General features: G+C 31.2%; 1 protein-coding gene across 1 annotated transcript in view; it reads left to right on the top strand.

The window, feature by feature from the left end:
* The first annotated feature begins 2,311 nt into the window (after nucleotides 1–2,311).
* Nucleotides 2,312–27,253, top strand: part of LOC149498247 (putative F-box protein At1g67623) — a 28,457-nt gene continuing 3,515 nt past the window's right edge. The window contains 1 exon segment of the mRNA XM_089717268.1: nucleotides 2,312–2,389. Within this exon segment, the coding sequence (XP_089573394.1) occupies nucleotides 2,312–2,389 (78 nt within the window).

Raw genomic sequence — 27,253 nt, forward strand, 5'->3', positions numbered from 1 at the left:
AACTCTTGCAAAATTTTCGTAGGAATTTCCTTAAATATTATTTTCGTTAACAAAAAAAAAAACAAAACAAAATGTTAATTACTTGCCTCCTTATGAAAATTTAACCACTTCTAATTTGTGATCTAGCTTTAATAAGTGACATAAGATGGTGCTCTGGCACCGATTGTGGCATCCGCCGTCTAGTTCTCCGGGATTGGCCGGTGGGTGTTACAGGATCCATGGGAGGGGTTCGTGCCTTTGACTTCCCCCGCTTAGGACGAGCACGCACCTGCTCAGTGCCTTGAATGGCTTCAGCTTGCTTGGGTTGTTGTTCTTCAGTAACAACCACTTGAGCTTCCTCACTTGCCACAGGTTGAGATAAAAGGTTTGGTACCTAGGATGAAACCTGCTCTGATACCACCTGTCACGTAGATAGGTTTTTCCTTTGCCTATCCGCGCGGCACTCAATCACCCTTGAGACTTTAGGATGCACTAAGTAAGCCTTGGAGTTGTGTTGGAGCAAAATGTAAGCTAAGTAGAGAGGAGAACACAAGAGAGCTTGTAAGAGCTTTGTTGTAGATCTCTTATTACTCAAATGCTTGGATGATTTACAAATGAGGAGGGTGAGGTATTTAGGAATTTCCACCTCCTTAACATGTGGTTATAATTCTTTATAAGAAATGTGTGGTGGAGGTTTAGTGGATCATTCTAGATTTAGAGATATTTTACCATCCACCTTACACAAGTATAGAATAATCTAGAATATTATAGATTATACACCTAAATACCTTGTGGGCTAGAGTTTTTTCATGGATCTAGAAGCTTCTTGAACTTGGTAGCTCTTTTTTGGCCTTGCTAGACCTTTCCCACGAATTCTAGTGGCTTCCAGAACCTTCTGCGTAACATTATGGTATGAATATATGATATTATGAATCAAGTTTTGGTTGGAAAAGGAGTTACTGGGCAAGAAATGTATGGGTTTTGATTAGAAAATTCAAATTTCTTAGCTTGATAGCATCTAGTTAGAAAAAAAATTTTTATGAGATATATCAATTGAATCTATATATTGAGTCTATAGATGTATTATGTGCAAGTGACAAGTATTATTGATAATAATAACTAAGGATGAGAATTGATAAAAATCATGGGATATAGCTTAAGATGACAAAGAATGTGAATAAATGTAATTTTTTGATGTAAAGCAATTAAAATAAGAAAATTTTATTATTTAGTGCATTTTTTGCAAGTTACTTATTTTATTGGATAGAAAATGAATGTTATATTTATGTCCTTAGTAGAACATAAAGGTATTTGGGGTATTTTATTTGTTAATAAGCTAGCTGGGCTTTAATTTACTGTTCATTTGGAATTTTAGCGAAATCTTATTTAATCTTACTATATGAGAAGTGCAGTAGTTGTATGGGAATCTCCATGGCTTTTATTTAAGTAAGTTAAGAAATAAAATTATAAATCAATTTCTTGTAAGATAAGAAAGGAAGTGATACTTTTATTGCTAGATTTGGTTTGAGATTTGAGGTTTGTTGGTGCGAGGTAATAGCTAGGTTGGAGAATTTCATAAATTTTTTCTTGGGTTGAATTAATAATACTGCTGTAAACTCATTCCCTTCATTTGGTAGCAATCTTAGTATTGTTTAATGATGGATTTTCCAGACTTAATGGGCTTGATAACATAGTATTTATGCCTAAGTACCTCATTTACCCCATCAAGATTTCCACTTTTCCTTATTCTACCTAAAGATGAAGGAGCAATTAACCTATCTCCAAACCTTTTTTTGTCGACTGAGCTAGTGTAGTGGCAGCAATGTCGTCTCAAGAACTTTGAAGTTGCTTAATACTAGTAGTATCTAAGTAGTGTTTAGACATGTAGAGTAGAATTTGTTACAAACATAGATGGAATGTAATTATGAACTAAGCTAGTAGTGTATGGGCATTGACGGGATATAGAGAACTTAAGTAATTTAATGAGGAGTTTGAGCAAATATTGCCTCGTTAAGCTATATAGTATTTAATCGGGTGGTATTATGAATTGAACTGATTTATGTATATATATAACCCTATTATTAGAAATCTTGATTGTTTGCTTCTAAGCACTTGGCATAGATAGATGCAAAATAGTCAAGTTATAAAGTTTTAAGTTTAGAAAATTCTTAAATATTAAGCTCTCTTAGTGTAGGATAAGAGAAAATACTTTCAAAGATTAAGTCAGGTCTCATTCCACTTGGTCCAAACCCTTTTTCTTGGTTTAAAAAATTAGAAATATTTGCCTCAAATGGCATTCCTGTTTCATTGTAAGATTAGTGTTTTCGTTAATATGTATGCATTAAATGTTTTGGGATATAAGTTAAAGGAGAAATGTAAACAAGGTCTTAGGGAGCTATTAGAATGGAAGGTATAGGTTAAACGGAAAGCCTTGTAGACTGAATCGATCAAAGAAAATTGTTTTAGAACGGTTGGTTTGAAGTATAATTGTCCTCTCAAGGTCATTAGAGGAAGCTTCCATAGAAAAGAAACATGATGGTTGGTGATAAAAAACAATTAGAATACCACACCTCCTCCCTTCGCTCAGTCTATATTATTTACTCTTGAGCCATCTCTTTTATATATGAAGTATCTCTTATTATAATCTTAGGATCACCTATGTCTCCGTTCTTATTCCTCTTTATTGGATTTCAATCCGAGGACGAATTGTCTTAAGGGGGGAGACTGAAACATCCCGTAATTTTATTTTCAAAACTTTTGAATTTTAATTAAATAAAAAATCTAGAATTTCAATTGCATGGGCTGCAAATACCAAACAATTTTAATCCGAATCCAAATTTGCAAGTTAGGCCCAAGCCCAAAGCATATTATCGAAACTCCTAACCAAGAATCTTCTAAACTTCTAAAAGATTAATATTGGACATTAAATATTAAATGAGTTACTAATATATATATATATATATATATATATATATACCTACAATTTAAATTAATTATCCTAAACTCAAATATTATTATTATTATTATTATTATTAAGTAAATCGAAGAAATATTCGAGAACCTAACTAAACCAATAAAATAATCAAACCAGTAAACCTAGAAGCTTCTAATAATTGAACCAAACCTTTGGGAATGAACCAAATCAGTTAAAGAAAATTAAGAGAGAGAAAACCAACAAAAAAAAAACACTTCTCTCCTCGCCATCGCCGACAACCCCTTTCCGTCTCCTTCCCTTTTTTCGGCCAAATGGCCATTGTTGCCTGCGAGTAAAGGCTCTAAATTCAAGAGCTCGACAAGACAAACGCGCTTGTCGCCACATTTCATGCAATAGAGGCCTGGATCAGGAGATATAGCGAGCAAGGTCTGGTACCGTCTTGTAAAAATTCAATTAGAATTGGTTAATTCAAGTTAGTCAAGAATTAGAACTTAGTAAGTTAAATTAGAAAAGATAAAGCATGTTTAAGCAATCCAAATTCAAAGTGCTTAATGAATAATAGAGATTTTTATTTTAAAAAAATATGGTTTACAAGCTTATTATGTAGAAAGCAGAAATTCTTAAAATTTAAAGTTATTATCTATTTAATGTAGGAAATTATACAGAGTTAACTTCTCGAACTTAATCAAGAAATTAGTTAATTTAAAAGCAATTATAGGATTATGGAATGCGAATACTAATTACCTTAATAGATTTATTAAGTTAATCTAGCTAAACTCTAATTTAGTTTAGTTTAATCTAACCAAATTAGATGATATAGACTGCCATGTTAACTAGTTGAACTTTAATGACATAATTTACTAATGTATAAGTGTATTACTCGTTGACTCGGATGTCAATACTGAATAAATCGAGAAATAAATTATATATGTAAACTGTGGCGAACTGGGGCATTGATGGTGAAGTGAATATTAGGATTCAAGTCTATGGGTGTGAATTGATAAGTGATATATAAATATATACACCTAAATTTACAAGTATACATATATATGTGTATATATATTAAATATGCATAATTTTGATGTGACTGTAATTAACAAATGACAAATGTGAGATTGTTTGATGTTGTAATGATGGAGGATGGGCTTATTGAGTTATTTTGCCTGATGGATGGGCTGTGTAAATTGAATAAATAATATTAAATGTTGCTATTGTTTGAACAGGTAGATAACTCTATTTTAGGGGGGATTTTCTGTAGCAGAAACCTAAAGGATGAGTTCATATAGCCTTATTATCAATAATTAGAATTTATGAGAATTGCTTAGCAAAAGACTTATAATGAACTTAGATTAGCTTATATAACACATGAATTAGGATAGGTGATTTAGGATTAGAAAAATCAAAATAAGAGACCTATGATAATCTTGAATGTCCAGATTAAATGATCAGGAAGACATAGGTACAATACCATTAAAAGATAAATTTAAAATCTATATATAATAGTTGGAATTCATTAATGATAAAGTTCATTTTAATTCTTTCTTTAGATATGATTACGGGTCCCAAGGAACATAATCTCTTGCTAAGCTATAAGCTGCTAGTAGTGTTAGATAATTCGCATCATCCACCTACATTTGCATCCATGCATACACGGCTAAATGCTAGACATGCATTATTTATTAAATTGTTATTTTGGGTTGCATTATTTATTACTATTGGAAATAATTTGATTAGTTGTGATGTGCTTCATGTATGTTTTGCTTGTGTGGAATTAGAATGAAGTAGTTACCAGGGTTTGTGAGGGCAGTCTTCGATACTGTCAACCATGCATGGGGAGATCGGTGCCCCCATGTGCATCTGATGAGATATGATATGGAAAACCATAAGGTAACCTCCTGTTGGTATGGAAAAGAAAAGATGATGTAAAAAAATGAGAGGGCTGGTCAAGTGAGGATTAAACCAGTTGGCCATGTATGGGGATCGACTCCCTAGTGCACACTTTTGAAAGGGCAAGCCATGTGGGAGGACGGCTCGTTGGTGACGCCACAGACCAATTTTCATGTGATGTGACTATTTGAATGTGTTAATATTTGTGATTACTGTTGTTCTGTCATTTGTGTGATTGACTACATGATCATATAACTAGTTGAGCGACTAGATTGATTTATTTATGCATTTGTGTGATTGTGTGGGGTGAGAGGGTTAACTAACCTACTCACTGAGTTTATGCGCTCATCCTTGCCTTAATATTTTCTTTTTTCAGGTTACAAGTCTTCCAGCATCTCGTGATTCTTTTCCACTCGACATCTAGAGGAAATGTTAAAAACGAAATCTTGATTAATTTTATTTAATATATTGAAGCGAAATCTTAAATTCTTAGATTGTTCTGCAATTATAATTGTCATATATATTAAAATTTAAAAAATTTTGATGTATTAATTATTAAAGTTTCTATCAGGTAATATATGATACAGGTCAAGCTTGCCCAAGACTTATGATATTTTGAATGTTGATGATATTAGGCCTAAGACCATTTCTATTGAACATAAAATTTGCTAGGTATACTTTTGACTTACTACAGGCTTTGGTGGCTCTAAGCCTATCCAGCTCCTAGTGCCGGTCCGACCCAAGGTAACGGGTCGTGACAGTGATAGTCAATAGTAACAAATTCTTAATAATCTAAACTCAAAAGAAATTAGAACCAAACGTACATATAGTGGTATGATAAGACAAAATCCTTAGAATAGCATTAAAGGAAAAATTCCTAATTAGAGTGAGATTAAATTTATAATATTAATATAATAAAAATAATAAATTCATATCATAATCAGAATAGGATTAAAGTCAAATTCCTAATTAGAATGAGATTAAATTTATAATATTAATAAAAATAGCTACCAATAAAGGATTAATAAATTTAATATGTTATATTATAATATATTTAATTATAAGATATTAAATCATAGTATTTTTATATATATAGGAATTTCAAAAATTTTCTAATTAGAATATGACTAAATTATTTCTAATGATATTTTTAATCAATCAACTAACAAAATTAAGAGTATTATAATTAGAGTAAGAATAAATTATTCTTTAATCAACTAATAAAATTAAAAGTCTGCAGGGGCGTTTGCAACCCAATATTCACCCCTCATTCGCATATATATATATATATATATATATAATTTGAAATTCCTATACATGCAAAAAAAATTATGATTTATTATATTATAATTTGAATATTGAAATTCTCATGACTATCTTACTTCCATCAAAATACTTGAAACTAAAAAAATAAAAAATATTATCTTAACAAATATTAATCTTACGATCCAAATAAAAATTTAAAGTTTTATTAATAAAATATAAAATAAAAGGGAGGAAGAAAAGAAAAAAAGAAGTGCAAGCATACCAAAGGATGTGACGGAGAAGTGGTATGTAGAGAAAATAGGTTCTAAATTTTGGTTACAATTTTAGCAACGGACAAAAATTCCATTGACTAATCTGTTGTAGAGCCTAACTCTCAGCAACCGTGAAAAGTCAATTTATGATGTAACTTTAGAAGCAGAATAAAATTCTGTTGCTGACACATTTGTAGAACCCTTTCTCAACTCTTAGATAATGAAAAAATAATGAAAAAAGATTTGTTAATTAATAAAAATAATATGATTAAGTGAATTAATATAATCAGAACTATAAGTAAAAAATATTATATTAATTTGTAAATTGAGAGAGAGTTAAGGTTATATTTACTGCGATTGCAAACTCAATAATTTTCAAATTAGCAAAAACTTGATATAACAATTCTTGATAGCCAAAAGCAATAAATTCTTTATAGTCAAAAGTAATTAAAACTAAACATATATATAGTGGTATAATAGGACGAATTCCTAATTAGAATATGATTAAATTTTTAATATTAATATAATAAAAATAACATTTTGATATCATAATTAGAATAGGATTAGTAACGATATTTTTATCAATTTATAAACTTAGTAGGGGCATTTTTGAAACTCAATGTTTCCGCCTTATTCTTACTTTTATATATATCATAGAGATTATAGATGTGTGGGAAAAAAGTGGAATAATGGAATTTTTGATGGCTCCTTTAATAAAATTTCAATATCCTAAAATAATGTTAAATTATATTTTAGTGGTTGATTGGATATAATTTATTAAATTATTTTTTAAATAAATATATATAGATAATTAAGCATTTCAAAATTTTAAGTTTTATCTTTTTTAGAAATTTTATTTTTTAATAAATATGTTGTGGGTCCCGTATATGTATGGCACAACCCAAGAGGGGGTGAATTGGGTTTTTTTAAAAAATAAAATAAAATTTAACTTTTAAAACAAAACTTAGAATTCTAAGTGCAGCGGAAAAATTAATGAACTTATGAAAAATAAGTTATAATTTAAAACTTCCTCACAATGTTCTATTCAGGAAAAATAGAAAGACTATGCAGAGTGCAGCTATTAGTTAGAACTGCTTCACAATGTCTTATTCAATATCAGAACTGCTTTATGATGGAAAGCTATTGTAATTAGAACTTTCTCATAAAGTTTAGCAAATCAGAAACGACTATGTGAGAGACAATTATTGAAATCAGAACTGCTTCACAAAGCTTTTAATCAAGTTTAGAAGACTGATTAGAAATCCAAATAGTGAAATATACTGAAAATAGAAGAATTGTTTAGAACTTGGTATATTCACTTCAGCAAAATTCTAGAGTTCTAATGTTCAGAGAAGATAAGACTTATTTCAGTTTTCGAACATCATACCATAAACAACTTTAGCATTTCTAGAGTATAAGTAGAAGTGTGAGTAAAATAGTATCAAGCAAAACTTCAGAAATTAAAAAGATCAACACGGTGATTTATAGTGGTTCGGCACTAACTCGCCTACATCCACTCCCCAAGACTCATATTGAAATCCTCAACTATGTTATCTCTTTTCAAGGGTAAGAGACAAACCAACAGTACAAGGCAATAGATCAACAATTAGATCTACCCTTTATCCCACTAGATTTTCCAAAGGTTCCAGCTAACCTCAACCCTTTATGTTTTTGGCAGAGTACAGAAACTCAATTCAAAACATTAGAATCTCTCTCAAGAAGAAGGTCGCTTGATAATCTCTTTCACAATAGCTTCTCACCTAAGCTATTACACAAATGTTTATCAAATAGAAACCTATCTACTAAAGATTACAGAACCTAAATAGACAGACAAAAATGCAAATATAAGCACAGGAAAAACATTTTTTCAGATTAGAAAATTGTTTAGAAAATAAAACTGTTTTTCAAAAGAAGTTGTTATAAAAATTCTTTTCTCTTTTAAAGATAAAAACGTAAAGTATAAAGATGAAAAGAAATAAGGGTATAGAGAGTAAGTTTTGAGAGATAAAAGATATGATCACATACTCTTAAAACGAAAACTCTTTTTTCCACGTTTTTCAAAAATGAAAATGCCTTTTTATAGAGAGGTCTATGACTCTCATTTTTAGAAAGTGAAGATATCTTTTTGAAATCAGAATATTGAATTTCCTTATTTAGAAGCTACGTATATCTTTGTTACCAAAAATTTTAAGCCAACATTCTATCTTTTTGGTAAGAAAATAAGAGACAATCTCTCTTTCCTTAAAATAAAGATTTTCGAAAATAAATACTTGAATAAATCTTTTTCAAAGGATTTATTTACCAAAAACAAATTAAGATATAATCTTCCTTCGTTTAGGTAAGAAAATAAAATCAAGATTTTTGGATCTTTCAAAAAGGTTTTGTTTCCGAAAATGAAGTGCATAAGATCTTTATTCGATTTATTCTTATTACCAAAATTGCTAGAGATAAAGTCTCTTTAATTTAAGTAATTCAAATATTTCAAATCTTAAGAGAATTCGAAAAATAGTTTTTAACGTAAAATCAAGGAACGAAAATATTTATTTTGAAGAACTATTTTCGAAAAATAATTTTGATGAGAGAAAATTGGTTTTTGTGCTTATAATTGAATGCTCTCTCTATCCTACAATGAATTCTAAAAAAAATCTAACCACTAGGGTCTTCGAATGTCTTCATAATCTTTGGATTTGTAGGACTTGCCTTGTTCATTTACTTTCTATAAGTATGCTGCATAAAATATTATTAGCACAAATAATATAATTTAAATTTATTTGTTTTATTTTAATCATCAAAATTTCGAGATTAGAATTTGACCCTTGAGCCAACAATCTCCCCCTTTTTGATGATGACAAAACCAATAAATTTAGCAAATATAAAACATGTGCTCGCCCTAAAATTTTATGCATAGAAAAATATAAGTTCTAAGTTTCCCAAAGGATCTTAATATGAAGCGAATTTAGAACATGTATTATGCTCCCCCTGAATAGATGCAATATAAGTATTTATGAAATTTAGAGCAAGGAAAACATTTTAGAAACTGATATTAGAACTAGCAAAAAAATAGACAAGATATTCTAAGTTCTAATAATCCGAGCATATGGTCAGAGCATAAGAATATAATAGAAACTGATATTAGGAATAAAACAAAAGATCTTATGTCTAACTTGCAGAGCAGACGTTAGAATAAGAATCTAAGTTCTAAAACATTCAGTTCATCATGTAAAATATATAGTCTACCAAAATAGAACATATATAGAATATATATATATAACACAAATTAGAAAATAGTAAGCAATAGGATATAAGTACTAAGGTTACCACACATCAGCAGAGTACGTACTTAATCATCAAAGTATCTTGTGTTCTCCCCCTTTTTGTCATCATACAAAAGGGTTAGTAAAGATCAGAGCATAAAGAAAATAAACAGAATTCAAACGATATAACCTACAAAGACAAAGAAAAAAAAATATTGTTCACAACACAAAAAATCAGAGAGGCTTGGGGTCAGTTCTAAGTCTCTTAGAACTTCTTAGATTCTGGGCAGGAGTGGTTTCAGTAGAGCTTTTTGGTCGTTTAGAAGAAGGGTGAAATGGAGGCTTTCATCCATGAGCCTTATGTTTACCCGCAGTGTGCTTGACTTTCTTTGGTTTCTCTGAGGCAAGAGTGTAAGGTGTTCCCTTAACTTTCAGAGTAGCTAGCTTCCTTTCATTAACATCTTTCATTCTTTCCAAGGACTCAATGAGAGACTGATTATGGTCAATTATAGTCTTGCAATGTTTTATTGCCTCATCAAGTTCCTTATTATGCTCTTCTATAAGCTCTTTTTCCATTCTTCCTAGCATAGCTTCTCTACTCCTTTGAGCTGATAAGAACTCAGATTCTTTTTTAATTTTGACCTCAGTTGATCTGTCTTCATCACTCAATTCCAGTTTTTCTGTCTCAGCATTACTAGTTTCTTCTATTTTCTTTCCTTTCTCTACCTTTTCAGACTCCTTTTTCTTTTCTGTTTCTCCCCCTTTTTTTGATTCTACTTTCTCTTCAGCTATTTTCTCTTTTTCTGTCTCTTCCTTCTTTTTCTCAACCTCTTCTTTTTCTTTCTTTCCTTTCTTAGCTTCTTCTTTTTCTTTCTTTTCTTTCTCAGCTTCTTCTTTTTCTTTTTCTTCTTCTCCTTCTTCATCTTTCATTTTTAACGACCCACTGTCTAGCTTTGAAACATTGCAACAAAAACTTTCATTTAAATCAACATCCAGAAATTCAAACACTGGTGTAAGTATCATTCCATAGGGCAGTTTCTTAGGGTTATTCTACATTTTGTCAAAGATGGTATGACACAGGTTGAAAGGTTTCTTCTCAACTATGTGCCACATAATGCACAGTTTAACCTGATTCACATATGTAAGTGAAGCACTTTTGGGATAAATACAATGCACAATCAGTTTGTATAGCCATTTCATGCTATCCGTCAAATTTGAGCATTCAATAGTGCCCTGTTTGTCTACAGAACCCCTCTTGACAATTTTCTTCACAAACTCTTCCTTTTTGTACTCACTAACCCTAGAAATATCCTTAATCTTTGTTACCCTAGACCCAGTATTTGGCAAATTAAAAATTTTGCTCAAGTCAGCGTAAGAGAACGCTTTGATTTCAGCCTCAAGTTTTACAGAGATCGACTCTGTTCCACTAACCTTAAGAGAACCGTAAAACTCTTTGACTAAACTCTCATAACATAGTCTGTTTAACGACAGAAAATCCATCCAACCTTGAAACTCAAAGAGTTCCTTGAAATTAAACTCAGCACTCCCAAAAAATTTCCAGTCAATGACATATGAACGCATGAGAGGATATGGTGAAAGAACAGATTTACCTTTGTCGCAAGCCCTAGCTACTTGTTTCTTTGAAGTAGCAGTTTCCGCTTTTTCTTCCTTTGGTTCCTCATCTGGCTTTTTCTATTTTGACTCCTTTTGCTCATATTTCTTTGATAGTCTTTTTAGGAGTTGGAGTTCTTGTTCAGTTAAAGAGTCGGACGAGGAGGTGAAACTAGATTCGGCCATTGTTGAGGTTTTTGACACAAAGAACAACTTAGGGTTTCGTTAACAAGAGAGCAAAAGGGAAATATAGAGCAGTTAATAGAGAGATAGGAACGTTTAAGTAGCGAAATAGATTTTAGGGAAAAATAAAACGAAAATAAAAGACAGTTTTTAAAGAAATTCAAATCAACAAATAAAATAAAATAAAACCGCCAAAAACTAAGGACACAAAACATAATAAAACAAACACACACAATAAATTGACTGTTTTTGAAATTTGGTCTAAAGCAAGATTCTGATAGTGACATTAGAAAGTCATATCAGAGCAATATGCATTTCTTTTTAGACAAAAACATTTTTCACACATGTACAGAATAAAGTATTAGAACATAGCAGGTCTTTCATTTTTGAATATAGAAAGCAGTTTAGAACATACTTACAGAGTTCTAAAGTTAAGAGTTTAGAACTAGCATACCGAGTTCTCTTCTAATTAAGCAGAATTGAATTTCATTCAAAGGTTTAGTAAAGATATCTGCCAATTGTTTTTCTTTAGGAATGAACTCAATCACTCTGTCACCTTTTTGTACTTGATCACTTATGAAGTGATGTCTGAGTTCTATGTGCTTGGTTCTAGAATGCTGAACTGGATTTTTAGATAAATTGATGGCGCTGATGTTGTCACACTTTATTGGCACTGTTTCTAATTTCAGTCCATAGTCTGCCAGTTGTTGTTTGATCCATAAAACTTGTGCAACACAGCTTCCAGCAGCAACGTATTATGCTTCTGCAGTAGAAAGAGCAACAGATGTTTGTTTCTTACTAAACCATGACACAAGGGCGCTACCCAGAAATTGGCAAGTTCCAGACATGCTTTTTCTATCTATTCTACTTCCTGCAAAATCAAAATCACTGTACCCAACAAGATCAAATGTATCGCCTTTACTTTAGAATACCACAGACCCATATTAGAAGTTCCACAAAGATATCTTAAAATCCTTTTTACAACAATTAAATGAGATTCTTTGGGACATGATTGAAATCTAGCACATAGACAAACACTAAAGTGTATGTCTGGTCTGCTTGCCGTTAAATATAATAAAAAACCAATCATACTTCTAAATAACTTGATATCCACATCCTTACATTTTTTCATCTTTTTCTAATTTTGAGGATGGACTCATTGGTGTACTACATACCTTGGCATTTTCCATTTTGAATCGTTTCAACAATTCTCTAGTATATTTTTCTTGATTTATGAAAATTCCATTTTCACATAGTTTGATTTGAAGTCCAAGGAAGAAGTTTAATTCTCCCATCATACTCATTTAGAACTCACCCTGCATAATCTTAGAAAATTCCTTACAAAGGAGATTATTAGTAGATCCAAAGATTATGTCTTCAACATAAATTTGTACAACTAGAACGTCATGTGCTTTATTTTTGATAAATAGTGTTGCATCAACCTTTCCTCTTGAAAAACCATTTTCTAATAGAAACTTACTTAATCTTTCATACCAAGCTCTAAGAGCTTGCTTCAAACCATAAAGAGCTTTAATAAGTTTGTAAACATGATTAGGTTTATCGAAAATTTCAAAACCAGGAGGTTGTTCTACATACACTTCTTCATTTAGAAAACCATTTAGAAAAGCACTTTTCACATCCATTTGATACAACATGAAGTTTTTAAAACATGCAAATGCACAAAGCATTCTAATGGCCTCAAGTCTAGCAACCGAGGCAAAGGTCTCATCAAAATCGATGCCTTCCTCTTGGTTATACCCTTGACCCACTAATCTTGCTTTATTTCTCACAACATTACCTTGTTCATCAAGCTTATTTCTAAACACCCATTTTGTTCCAATAACAGAATGGTTTTTAGGTCTAGAAACAAGTTTCCAAACTTGGTTTATCTCAAATTGATTTAGCTCTTCTTGCATAGCAAGAATCCAACTTTCATCATTTTGAGCATCTTTTAAATTTTTAGGTTCTAATTGAGAAACGAAAGCAACATTAACAAAATATCTTTTATATTGAGCTATAGTCATCATCCTTTCTGAAGGATTATCCATAATATCTTCTTGGGGATGATACTTATGGAATCGCCATTCTTTTGGTAATTGAGAATCTTCGTTTTCTATTTCTGGAATTTGATTTTCAACAATATTCTAATCTTCATGTTCAACTTCTGGTTCAGCCTGATTATCAGTATTCTGCTCACTTTCTAGCTGTTCTAGTTGTTCTGATTGTTCATTCTGCTTTTCATGATTAGAATCTACAGCATCATCACTTTCTAAAATTCTAAATGTAGAGTCAGATTCATCAAACCCAACACGAGTAGATTCTTCTACAACTAGAGTCTTTTTATTAAACACTCTATATGCTTTACTACTACTAGAATATCCTAGAAAAATACCTTCATAAGATTTAGCATCAAATTTAGCAAGATCATTTTTCTTGTTATCTAGAATAAAGCATTTGCACCCAAAAATGTGAAAATAACCAATATTTGGTTTTCTACCTTTGTATAGCTCATATGGAGTCTTTTTAAGTTTAGATCTTACCAAAAGGCCTGTTTAGAATATAACAGACAGTGTTAACTGCTTCTGCCCAGAAATACTTTGGTAGTCTAGAATCACTTAGCATGGTTCTGGCCATTTCTTGAAGTGTTCTATTCTTGCGTTTCACTACTCAATTTTTTTGAGGTGTTCTAGGTGCTGAGAAGTATGGAAGATTCCTGACTCATTGCAAAAAGCATTGAATTTCTGATTTTCAAATTCTCCTCCATGATCACTTCTAATTACTGAGATGTTGTATCCTTTCTCATTTTGTATTCTCTTACAAAGATGAACAAACACGTCATATGACTCATCCTTATTTCTAAAGAAGAGTGTCCAGGTGAATCTAGAGTAATCATCTACAATAGCAAATGCATAGAATTTTCCTCCAAGACTAAAAGGGGTAATTGGATCGAATGGATCAAAGTGTAGCAATTCTAAAGGTCTAGAAGTAGAAACCATTCCCTTGGATTTAAAAGATGTTCTGGTCTGTTTGCCCATTTGACAAGTATCACAAATATGATCTTTTTCAAATTTCAATTTTGGCAGACCTCGAACCAAATCTTTCTTAGATAGTTTAGAAATGAGGTGCATGCTTGCATGACCAAGTCTTCTATGCCATAACCAACTAGAATTATCAATAGAAACTAAATAGATATCTTGGTTGTGCATATTAGAGAGATCTACTAGGTATATATTTCCAAACCTTTTTCCAACAAATAAAGTTCTATTATCATGCATGTTCTGAACTTCACAATGAGAAGGTTCAAAGATCACTCGTCTATTTTTATCACAAATCTGACTAACACTTAACAAGTTATAATCTACTAAGCATACATCTTCTATTGAAGGATTAGAACCTACGACACCAATACCAACGATTTTACCTTTTGCTTTGTCTCCAAAACTTACTGTACCTCCCTTTTTCTTTTCTAATCTGGTGAACTTCTTTCTATCACCAGTCATATGCCTAGAGCAAGCGCTGTCCATGTACCACATTTCTGTTTCAGCTCACTCCATAGGCACACTTGAAAAGATCAGGCAGATTTAGGTACCCAACTCATATTGGGTCCTGGAGGGTTAGTGGTAACAGGTGCATTTAGCTTATTATGATTTTTCTTTCTGTTAAGACTTTGATGTTCTAAAGTCACAACATTAGAAATAGCATTTTTCTTATTAGAAACATGATTCAGTTTAGAAATGCCATCATAGCTAGAACTTGTCTTTTCTTTAGAAAATGATTCTGAAATTGATTTTAGAATTCTAATCTCAGTTTTTAAAGATTCATTTTCAGAATTCAGATTTTTACATTTTTCTTCAAGATGTGTCAGATTTTCAGAAAATCTATTATTACAATTTTTAAGATCTTTAATCTCTGTGATAAGATCTTTACATGTAACTTCTTGATAAAAAGCATCTTTCAAATGATTACTTTCATATTTTAATTTTCAGATATCTTTCTTTAGAACTTTATGCTTTCTAATAAGCTTTTCAAACTCATTGCAAAGATTATTGTAAGTATCTAGAAGATCATTTTCTGATTCAGGTTCAGAAATACTTACAGTGCTTTCTTCATGCTTCTGGACCGTTGCATCTGCTTGATTTCAACTTTCTGTGGTGAAGTTAAAGTGTTGATTTCTTTGGAGTCAGAATCAATAGTAGCCATTAAGCAAATATTAGCTATTTCTTCTTGATCACTTTGGCTATCAGAATTAGAATTGTCTGAATCACTCCAAGCAGCTACAAATGCCTACTTCAGCTTCTCTTTCGTTGACTTCTTTTTCAGTTTAGGACAATTGGGTTTGATATGTCCAGCTTTGTTGCATTCATAACAAACCACTTCAGAAGGTTCTTTCTTAGGTAAGTTACTATTTTTAGGTGGAAAATTCTTTTTCATAAACTTTTTCTGTGGCCTTCCACTCTTTCTATAGAACTTCTTGAATCTTTTAGCAACAAGTGCTAAATCATCACTATCAAGATCAGAAGAACTTTCTTCACTAGAAATACTTTCAAAGCTAGTCCTTTCTTTTTCTTATCTTCTATAGTCACAGAAGATTTCATTTCTTCTGAAACAAGAGCTCCTATAAGGTAATCATAAGTGACAAGAGTCTCTTTGTAATTCATAACAGTTCCTATAGAATCCCATTTTTTAGGTAGAATTCTAAGGATTTTTTTAACAAGCTCATCTTCTGAAATTTCCTTTACGAGAGTTCTCAAAGGATTAATTATATTAGTAAATCTAGAATTTAACTCTGCAATAGTTTCTCCTTCCTTCATACTAAACATTTCATATTCTCTCCAAAGGATATTTATTCTGGATTCCTTTACTCTATCTGTACCCTCATAGGTAACTCTAAGTTTTTCCCAAACTTCTGTAGCAGATTTACATCCAAACACTTTGTTGTATTCTATTGCGTCTAAAGCACAATGAAGAATATTAATAGCTTTTGCATTTATAGCAATATCATTCCAATCAGTATCTGTATATTTTTCTTCTGTTTTTCTAATACTCTCATTTTCTACAATTTTCATGGGAATACGAGGACCAATAATAACATTACTCCAGTAGTTTATATCAACTGATTTCATGAAATTTTCCATTCTGGTTTTCCAATAAGAGTAATTAGTTACATTGAACAAAGGAGGTCTAGAAACAATTGACCTTCTAACAAAGTAAAAGGAAGTGGGGTTGCCATGGGATCTTATCTCTTAAGCTGTTAAGCTTCGGTAAGTCAAGAGCCAAAGCTCTGATACCAGATTGTGGGTCCTGTATATGTATGGCACAACCCAAGAGGGGGGCTGAATTGGGTTTTCAAAAAAAAAAATAAAATTTAACTTTTAAAACAAAACTCAGAATTCTAAGTGCAACTGAAAAATTAATGAACTTGTGAAAAATAAGTTATAGTTTAGAACTTCCTCACAATGTTCTATTGAGGAAAAATAGAAAGACTATGCAGAGTGTAGCTATTAGTTAGAACTACTTCACAATGTCTTATTCAATATTAGAACTGCTTTATGACGAAAAGCTATTGTAATTAGAACTTTCTCATAAAGTTTAGCAAATCAGAAACGACTATGTGAGAGACAGTTATTAAAATCAGAACTGCTTCACAAAGCTTTTAATCAAGTTTAGAAGACTGATTAGAAATCCAAATAGTGAAATATACTGAAAATAGAAGAACTGTTTAGAACTTGGTATATTCACTTCAGCAGAATTCTAGAGTTCTAATGTTCAGAGAAAATAAGACTTGGTTCAGTTTTCGAACATCAAAACCATAAACAACTTTAACATTTCTAGAGTATAAATAGAAGTGTGAGTAAAATAATATCAAGCAAAACTTCAGAAATTAAAAAGATCAACACAGTGATTTATAGTGGTTCGGCACTAACTCGCCTACATCCATTCCCCAAGACTCATTTTGAGATCCTCAACTATGTTATCTCTTTTCAAGGGTAAGAGACAAACCAACAGTACAAGGCAATAGATCAACACCTAGATCTACCCTTTATCCCACTAGATTTTTCAAAGGTTCTAGCTAACCTCAACCCTTTCTGTTTTTAGCAGAGTACAGAAACTCAATTCAAGACATTAGAATCTCTCTCACGGAGAAGGTCACTTGATAACCTCTTTCACAATAGCTTCTCACCTATGCTATTACACAAATGTTTATCAAATAGAAATCTGTCTACTAAAGATTACATAATCTAAATAGAAAGACAGAAATACAAATATAAGCACAGGAAAAACAGTTTTTCAGATTAGAAAATCGTTTAGAAAACAGAACTGTTTTTCAAAAGAAGTTGTTATAAAAAAAAAATTCTTTTCTCTTTTAAAGATAAAAACGTAAAGTATAAAGATGAAAAGAAATAAGGGGGTAGAGAGTAAGTTTTGAGAGATAAAAGATATGATCAATAGGTGAATACTCTTAAAACGAAAACTCTTTCTTCCATGTTTTTTCAAGAATGAAAACGCCTTTTTATAGAGAGGTCTATGACTCTCGTTTTTAGAAAGTGAATATCTCTTTTTGAAATCAGAATATTGATTTTCCTTATTTAGAAGATACGAAAATCTTTATTACCAAAAATTTTAAGCCAACATTCTATCTTTTTGGTAAGAAATAAGAGACAATCTCTCTTTCCTTAAAATAAAGATTTTCGAAAATAAATACTTGAATAAATATTTTTTGAAGGATTTATTTACTAAAAACGAATTAAGATATAATCTTCCTTCGTTTAGGTAAGAAAATAAAATTAAAATTTTTGAATCTTTCAAAAAGGTTTTGTTTTCGAAAATGAAGTGCATAAGATCTTTATTCGATTTATTCTTATTACTAAAATTGCTAGAGACAAAGTCTCTTTAATTTAAGTAATTCAAATATTTCAAATCTTAAGAGAATTCGAAAATTAGTTTTTAACGTAAAATCAAGGAACGAAAATATTTATTTTGAAGAACTATTTTCGAAAAATAATTTTGATGAGAGAAAATTGGTTTTTGTGCTTATAATTGAATGCTCTCTCTATCCTACAATGAATCCTAAAAAAAATCTAACCACTAGGGTCTTCGAATGTCTTCATAATCTTTGGATTTGTAGGACTTGCCTTGTTCATTATTTACTTTCCATATGTATTCTGCATAAAATATTATTAGCACAAATAATATAATTTAAATTTATTTGTTTTGTTTTAATCATCAAAATTCCGAGATTAGAATTTGACCCTTGAGCCAACATATGTATGATAATGAGACATTTAAAAATTTTTATATTTTATTTTTCAAATTTATTGTTTAAATATTTGATTCTGTTTTATGCTTAATTTAATATATTTTATTTAGGAGAGAGATAAAAAAGAAAAAAAAATTTATAATATTCTATTTTATGTTTGTATGATTTGATTGGATATATATTTTAAATAATAATTTTTTTAAATAGAATATATATTTGTATAAGGCTTTTAAAATAGAATATATATTTGTATAAGGCTTTTAAAATTTTAAAATTTTTTACTTTTTAAAATTAATTTTTAAATAAAGTGAACATATGTTTGTGTGGGATAACGAACATGAGTTTTGGATATACTTTTGGATATCCTTAGTAAAATTTTAGAAATCCTAAAATATACTTTTGGATAATTAATAATAATTTGAATTTATTAAATAACATGAGTTTTTAATAATTGATAAATTATGATATTAAATTATTAATCAATTAACTTTTTTTAATAATTTTTATTAATTGATTTAAAAAGTTCATATTCGAGTAAATCTTGGTTACATCGATTAGTTCTCAATTTGATAATAAATTAATTACCAAATCAATTAACAATCGTAACTTTTTTTTTTAAAACTTTAATTTCTATAATACATGTAATTATTTATTTTATCGTAATACTGGAGTATGTCACTATTTTTTTTTTTTAACATTTGTGTGAACAAAATTATTATATAAAATAATGTAAATATTTCAACTATATAAGAAAAAACTATAAAAAATAATGTAAGAATTTTTAATATCAAAGTAAATTTATTTTCTCAAAAAATGTAACGTGGTTAAATTATTAACATATGATATTTTCTTTTAAAAGAAAAGCAGTACGAACATATTATTTTTTGATAGATATTGAGATATTGAAAATTTTTATATTTTATTTTATAATTTTTTTTAAATATTTAATTTTATTTTTATTATGATTTAAAATATTTTAATTAGGAGAAAGATTAAAAAAAAATAAAAAAGTATATCTTTTATAACACATTTTCAAATGAATATAAGTCTTTCAAAATTTTTAAATTTTGACTTTTAAAATTTTTTTTAAATAAGATGAACAAATGTGTGCAGGATGACGAACAGTTGAAAATTTTAATTTTAAAAATATATTTAATATTTTATTATTATATCTATGTATCTATATATATTAAAACATATTTATTAGGTGATATTGTATTATAATGAATCTATCTATCTATCTATATATAAAAGCAGAGCAGTTTGCATTATATGGAAGCTAAGTGTAACCCTCTGAAATTACCAAGTATGAAGAGGACAATAATTATTTAGCACGGTTGTAAGAAGATAATGTGTAATGACAGTAACTGTAAGAAAATAAATTGTTTTATATTTTTAGATAATGTCTTTATCATGTTAATATCTATTAGTTACATCACATCAACATAATGCATTACATTAAAATTTAATTAAAATACAAATAACCCAAGCCATAAAATAAGAAATACTTAATTTATACCAGGAGGTAGATTGCATGGACATAGGACACGAGATACAGAACGTACGAGATATATGATAATAAATAAACAATCATTTATAATAAATAAAAAATAAAAATAAAAAAAATACTTAATTTTTTATTTTAATATAATTTGTTTAAATTAAAATTAAATTAAAATATATATAACCCAAACTATAAAATAAAAAATCTTTAATTTCTTATTTTAATGATTACCTTGATGTATGAGGTAGTATTATATACAGAAGCTAGGTTGCACAAACATGGGATACGAGATATGTGACATCCTACCCCGAGTCGAGTCTTAGCATAGAGTTGAGTAGTCGAGTTGAGTCGAGTTGAACCAAACCCGGTTGGGGTAGAATGAGATTATAAGTGGACTTAATTGATTGAGAGAAAAAGATAAAGCACATGGGTGAGGATTGATTTGCATTAAAAGATTGAGCTTGGGTATTAAGTTGTAGCCTGTTTACAATTGAGGTACCATTTAGGAAGTTTTCCATAAAATCCTTTGATTTTTGATGGCCTACCCGTAATACTCATTTTCACTTTCCCATTTTCATGTTTATCTTCATCTTCTTCCTTTCCTCTTCCACCTTACTTTCAATTTTCATGGTAGTTAAGCCTTAACTTCAACTTTTCTTCTATCCAAGTAAGTAAACCTTCTTGAAGTTCATAGTTGAATCATTTGGTGCTGTTATATTAGAATTCATAAGAATTCTTATTTATAGGTGAAGGGAGTTCTAAGAGGGTAGAGAAAAGAAGTTAAAGAGGAGCTCAAGCTTTTGGAGTAAAGGTTTGATATCTCTTGTTATTTTTCATTTTCTTTGTATGAGATTTGTGTGGTGTGTTGCTATTGAGACAATCTTGCTTTATGTTGAGTGGGAGGACTGGTAATGGTGAGAAAACAGGGGAAAACAGGGGAAGTATTGAATAAATGAAGTAAATAGTGAGTTATGTTGAAACAGGTTTTGCTGGAAATTTTATCAGTAACTTCATCTTGATTTTGACCCCATTTAATGATGGAATTAGGAAGTGTCATAGAAGAGTTATTTGTTCCTCTATGTGTTAGGTTTACATGGGTTTTTGAATCATCCAAATTGGAGTTGTATATTGAGAGATATGACCAAAAGAGTACAGATAGTGCAGGCTGGAAGCGCGCGCGAATTGCATGACGAGTTCGCGTTGCCTTCTCGCGCTCGCGAATTTGAACTACGCGCTCGCGACTTTCACCTGAAACTCTCTGACTCTTATTTGGCACATCTCGTGCTCGCGACTTTGAAGTACGCGCTCGCGACTTGTGCTCGCAAACTCTCTGACTTTCATTTGGCACATCTCGCGCTCGCGACTGTGAAGTGCGCGCTCGCGTACTTGGCCTTTGGCCTGTAAGCGCTCGCGACCTTCATCGCGCGCTCGCGAATTTGGCCTGGGAACTCACTGTCTCTCATTTGGCACTTCTTGCGCTCGCGACTTTCAAGTACGCGGTCGCGACTTGTGCCCGATAACTCACTGTCTCTCATTTTGCATTCTACGCGCTCGCGACTTTGAAGTACGCGCTCGCGACTTGTGTTTTCATGCATTTTTGGACTTCTTTTTCAATGCAATTGTATTCCTTTGCTTCACTTATATGCCTCCAATCATTTTAACATCAAATGCAACATTAGAACATGTATCAAAACAACATGCAAGCATGCAAATGATGTGAAATCAAATATACATTATGAATTATGAAGTTATGAACTATTAATGTGATGTTGTGTTATATTATTGACATACCAACATTATGCTCCATTGAGGTTAGGTAGAAACCATGTAGATAAGGCTATGTCGCGACATAGGATAGCAGATCTGCACCCCATACAGTTTGATACTCCGGCTACAGGCCGTTGAGTGGATATGATTATATATGGGCCATAGCAGCCAAGCATACAGTATTCATCCAGTTTCATACAGTTTTTCTTATCACTTCGGTTTCACTATAACCTTATGGAGCCATACAGATATCTTGACATAACATTCCATGAATCATACATTATTACAAACAGTACAAAAGATAATTAAGGTATCATGAAAGTATCATGATGTGTGTGCTTATATGTGCCATATGTGTTTACATGGTTCTTTCTATACATGTATGTGCTAAATTGTTTCTTTAATTGTTGAGATATCCACTGAGCATTATTTGCTCAGCGAGTTACCTGTTTAACTCGCAGGTTTTGAGATTGGACCATAGAGAGTCGGCTTACATCTACTGCAGTTCATCTGTAGAAGACTCAGTCTTCAGGGTAGCTACTCATTTTAATATGTATCTTTGTCTACCCTTTTTATGGCATGTACAGGGCACTCAGTTGGGCCCATTTCATTTTATAAACTAGTATCATGTTTTGTAAATATAAATTACATTCTTATTGTAAACAACATCAGCATGATATTATATTCAATATACATTATAATTTCAGCATGTCAGGCCATACAGTCAACCAGTTTGTAGCGTCTCGGTTCGGTTCATTCGGGTTTACGGGTGGACCGGGAAGGGATGTTACAAGATACGGAAACATACGAGATATGATAATAAATAAACGATCATTTATAATAAATAATAAACATAAAATAAAAAATACTTAATTTCTTATTTCAATATAATTAGTTAAATTCTCAAAATTAATATCACTGTTGAAAAATCTATATCTATCATCTATATAATATATAAAAGCATGGTAGTTTGCTTTATATGGAAGCCATGTGTAAGTAACACAGTTTGCCACTTAAACGGGACACGAGATACAGAACGTACGGGATACGATAATTTTTAAAAAAGGTAGGATATTTACTTGCTTAAAACACACTATACTAAATAAGTACTGCATTAACATTTCAAATAAATAAATAATCATTTATAATAAACATAAAATAAAAAAACCCTAAATTTCTTATTTCAATGACATAAAAGCAAGTTAAAAAAACACTTCTTTTTTATTGGTAATAAAAAAATCTTAGTTGATTAGCTTGGTGTATGGAGTAGTCTCATATACCCAAGAGCTAGGTTGCACAAACACAGGACACGAGATGTGACATCCCGACTTAGCAAAGCTATCCTAAGAGGCCGGGTAGAGCGAAGCTCCTGGCTAGCTTCTAGGGTGGCAGGCTAGCTAAGATAGTGGAATGTGGGACATAGGAATGAATCGAATCATATATCGAAAAGGGGGAAACTAATCATAAGAGGCGCCTTTTGGTGGCATGGCTGGAGAGTTGGAAGAACTCCAGGGTTAAGCGTGCTCGCTTAACGGAAATCCTAGGATGGGTGACCTCCTGGGAAGTTTCTCATTTCACCTGCGGGACAAAACAGTGTGGGTCTTGCCAATCTTGTATGGGGGATTTGGCTTGATCCAAAGCGGACAATTCCTCTGGTGATTAGAGTCGGGCGTGACACAAGATACAAGAACGTACAAGATACAATAATTTTTTAAAAATGTAGGACATCCACACGCTTATGACACATTACAGATTCGTTAATATTTCAAATAAATAAACAATCATTTATAATAAACATAAAATAAAAATACTAAATTTCTTATTTCAATAGTTAATAGTATTCACAATGTGTGTGTGCATTTTTTGCTTGAGTTCATACTAGAGCTGTCATTAATAGTATGTGTGCATTTTTTTATGCAAATCATACTAGAGGTGTCAAAATGGGTCACGACATGCGAACACAATTCACCTAATACGCGAAATAAATGAGTAAGGATTGAGGTCAAATGAGTTCAATTCATAAATGAGTCACTGACTCATTTATGACACAAATATAAACATGTTGTGTCGCGGGTTAACTTCACGGGTTAAACGAGTGACCCGTTTATTTGAGAATAAAGAAGTAATTTTAGTGTTAGTTATAAATACTCCAACTAAAACCTATTTAAATTTTATTGTTGAATTGCTTTTTTATTTTAATTATAAATCTTGAAGAATTTATGCATTTTACGTGTGAAAATTTATTTTTAAATATGATTGGAGTTAAATAGGTTAAAAGTTAATAATACTATAAGTAGGTTAAATGAGTCGTGTATAGGTCAGTATATTCACTTAACATATTTATGATATTAAGTAGATTACACGAGTTGTATATGAGTCAACACGACCCACTTAACCTGTTTATGATATTAAGCGGGTTATGTGACATCCTACTGAGTCGAGTCATTTCATAGAGGTGAGTTGAGTCGGGCTGAACCAAACCCGGTTGGGGTAGAATGGGATTAGAAGTGGATTTATTTGCACGAAGTAAAAAGATCAAAGTTTAGGACTTGCTTGCATCAAAATATAAAGCTTGGGTATTAAGTTGTAACCTGTTGACAATTGAGGTACCATTTGGTAAGTTTCACATAAAATGCATTGATATTTTGATGGCCTACCCGTGATTACCATTTCACTTTCCCATTTTCATCTTTATCTTCATCTTCTTCATCTCCTTCCTTTCCCTTCCTTTCTCCATCCATTTTCATGGTAGTTAAGCATTAAGGCAACCTCAATTTTCTCCAAGTAAGTAGAATTTCTTGAAGCTCTATGTTATTCAACCTCTAATTGAGTTATATTGTAGATAATTCATAAGAATTCTTATGTATAGGAGAAGTGAGCTCAAAGGTAGCAGAAAAAGGAAGCTAAGAAGAGCTCAAGCTTTTTGGAGTGAAGGTTTCATATCTCTTGTCATTTACCATTTTCTTTGCATGAGAACTTGTGTGGTGTGTTGCTAATGAGACAATATGTTGCTTAATGTTGAGTGAGAGGACTGGAAATGGTGAGAAAGCATGGGATGAACTGAATAAATGAAGTAGATAGTAAGTTTATGCTGAAATAGGTTTTGCTGGAAAATTTACCAGTAACTTCCCCTTGATTTTGACCATACTTAACAATGGAATTAGGAAGTAGCATAGAAGAGTTATTTGTTCCTCTATGTGTTAGCTTTCCATGGGTTTTTGAATCACCCAAATCGGAGTTATAGATTGAGAGATATGACCAAAAGAGTACAGACTGCGCAGGCTGGAAAACACGAGCAGGCTCGCGAATTTCATTGCGCACTTGCGAATTGTGCCTGTAAACTCTCTGACTCTCATTTTACACTTCTCGCGCTCACGAATTTCATTGCGCGCTCGCGAATTTGGCCTGTAAACTCACTGACTCTCATGTGTGCTTCTCGCGCTCGCGACTTTTCATGGCGCGCTCGCGACTTGTGTTTTTATGCTCTTTTGGACTTCATTTTCTATGCAATTGTATTCCTTTGCTCAACTTGTATGCCTCCAATCATTTTAAAACAAAAAGACAACATGAGAACATGTATCAAAACAATATGCAAGCATGCAAATGATGTGAAACAAGGTAAATAATATGGTTCATGAAGTTATGAAAATGTTAATATGCTTTTGTTTTATACTATTGACATACCGATATTATGCTCCATTGAGGTTAGGTAGAAACCACGTAGATAAGGCTATGTCGCAACATAGGATAGCAGATCTGCACCCCATACAATTTGGTACTCCGGCTATAGGCCGTTGAGTGGATATGATTATATATGGGCCATAGCAGCCAAGTCATACAATATTCATCCAGTTTCATACAATTTTTCTTATCACTTTAGTTTCACTATAACCTTATGGAGCCATGCAAATATCTTGACTTAACATTGCATGAATCATACAGTATAATAAACAGCAAGAAAGATCATCAAGGTAGAGTGAAAGTATCATGATATGTGTGCTTATCTGTGCCATATGTGTTTACATGTTTAAGTATCCATATGTGTTTACATGGTTCTTTCTACATATGTATGTGCTTAATTGTTTCTTTATATGTTGAGATATCCACTGAGCTTTATTTGCTCAGCGAGTTACTTGTTTAACTCGTAGGTTTTGGGACTGGATCGTAGAGAGTCAGCTTACAACTGCTGCAGTTCATCTTTGGAAGACCCAGTCTTCAGGGTAGCTACTCATTTTGATATTTTGATTCTGTATATCCTTATCATGGCATGTACAGGGCACACAGTTGGGCCCATTTCATTTTGCAAACTAGTATAATGTCTTGTAAATATTAATTACATTAATACTGTAAATAGCATCAGCATGATATAATAGTCAGTATCCATTATGATATCAGCATGACAGGCCATAAAGTCAACCAGTTTGTAGCGTCTCGGTTCGGTTCATTCGGGTTAACGGGTGGACCGGGAAGGGATGTTACAGGTTAAACGTGTCGTGTTTGTAGCGCTGGTTCTAGCACTAGTACTATATATAAATGTGGGAATATAAAGGAATAATGAGATTTCCAACAGTGCCTTGATGAAGTTTAGGATATCTTAAAATAACCTTAATCATAGTCAATTAGAAAATTACATTTTCTTAGTTGATTGGATATATTTATAAAAATTATTTTTTAAGCCAATCATATATGGTCTGATTGTCTTCTCACTTACGTGAGAAATGAGAGAGCTCGAGTTCGATTCCTCTCAACCACAAATATTCTTACTAATTTGGTGAATCTAGAGGAGGGTTATTTCTTGTTATATAACCTGCAATGTTATTTCGGCCTATCAGGCCTCCTAATAAATAAAAAAAATTATTTTTTAAATAAATATTATAGACAATTAAGCATTTCAAAATTTTAAGTTTTATCTTTACTAAATTTATTTTTTAATACATATATATGCTAATGTGACATTTGAAACTATACTTGGCTTTTAATGTTGTCCTATCATATTAAAATTAGTTTAAGAAAAATATTATTTCCTTATAATATGAATATTATTTAAATAGAGTTAAATTTTAATTTAATGTTGTTATACATAAAATCATATCTTAACATTATATAAATATCTAGAGAATAGAAGAAAAAAATTTTAATCATATTTAATACTGTATAAGAATAAATTAATTAATATAAAAAACGAGTTATACCGAATAATAACGTGCAACGCACGTCACAAAAAACACTAATTTATATAAAAGCTGAAATAAATAGAAAGTTTACTGCGTTCTCTTTGTTCATTATTCTATTTTTATTTTTTTATGGAATTTTGAAATATTTTATCTATTTTTCTATAATTTGATTGGATATTTTATT

This window comes from Jatropha curcas, chromosome 2 (assembly GCF_041381405.1).
Source record: "Jatropha curcas cultivar XTBG-Jc1 chromosome 2, XTBG_Jcur_1.0, whole genome shotgun sequence".
NCBI lineage: Eukaryota > Viridiplantae > Streptophyta > Magnoliopsida > Malpighiales > Euphorbiaceae > Jatropha > Jatropha curcas.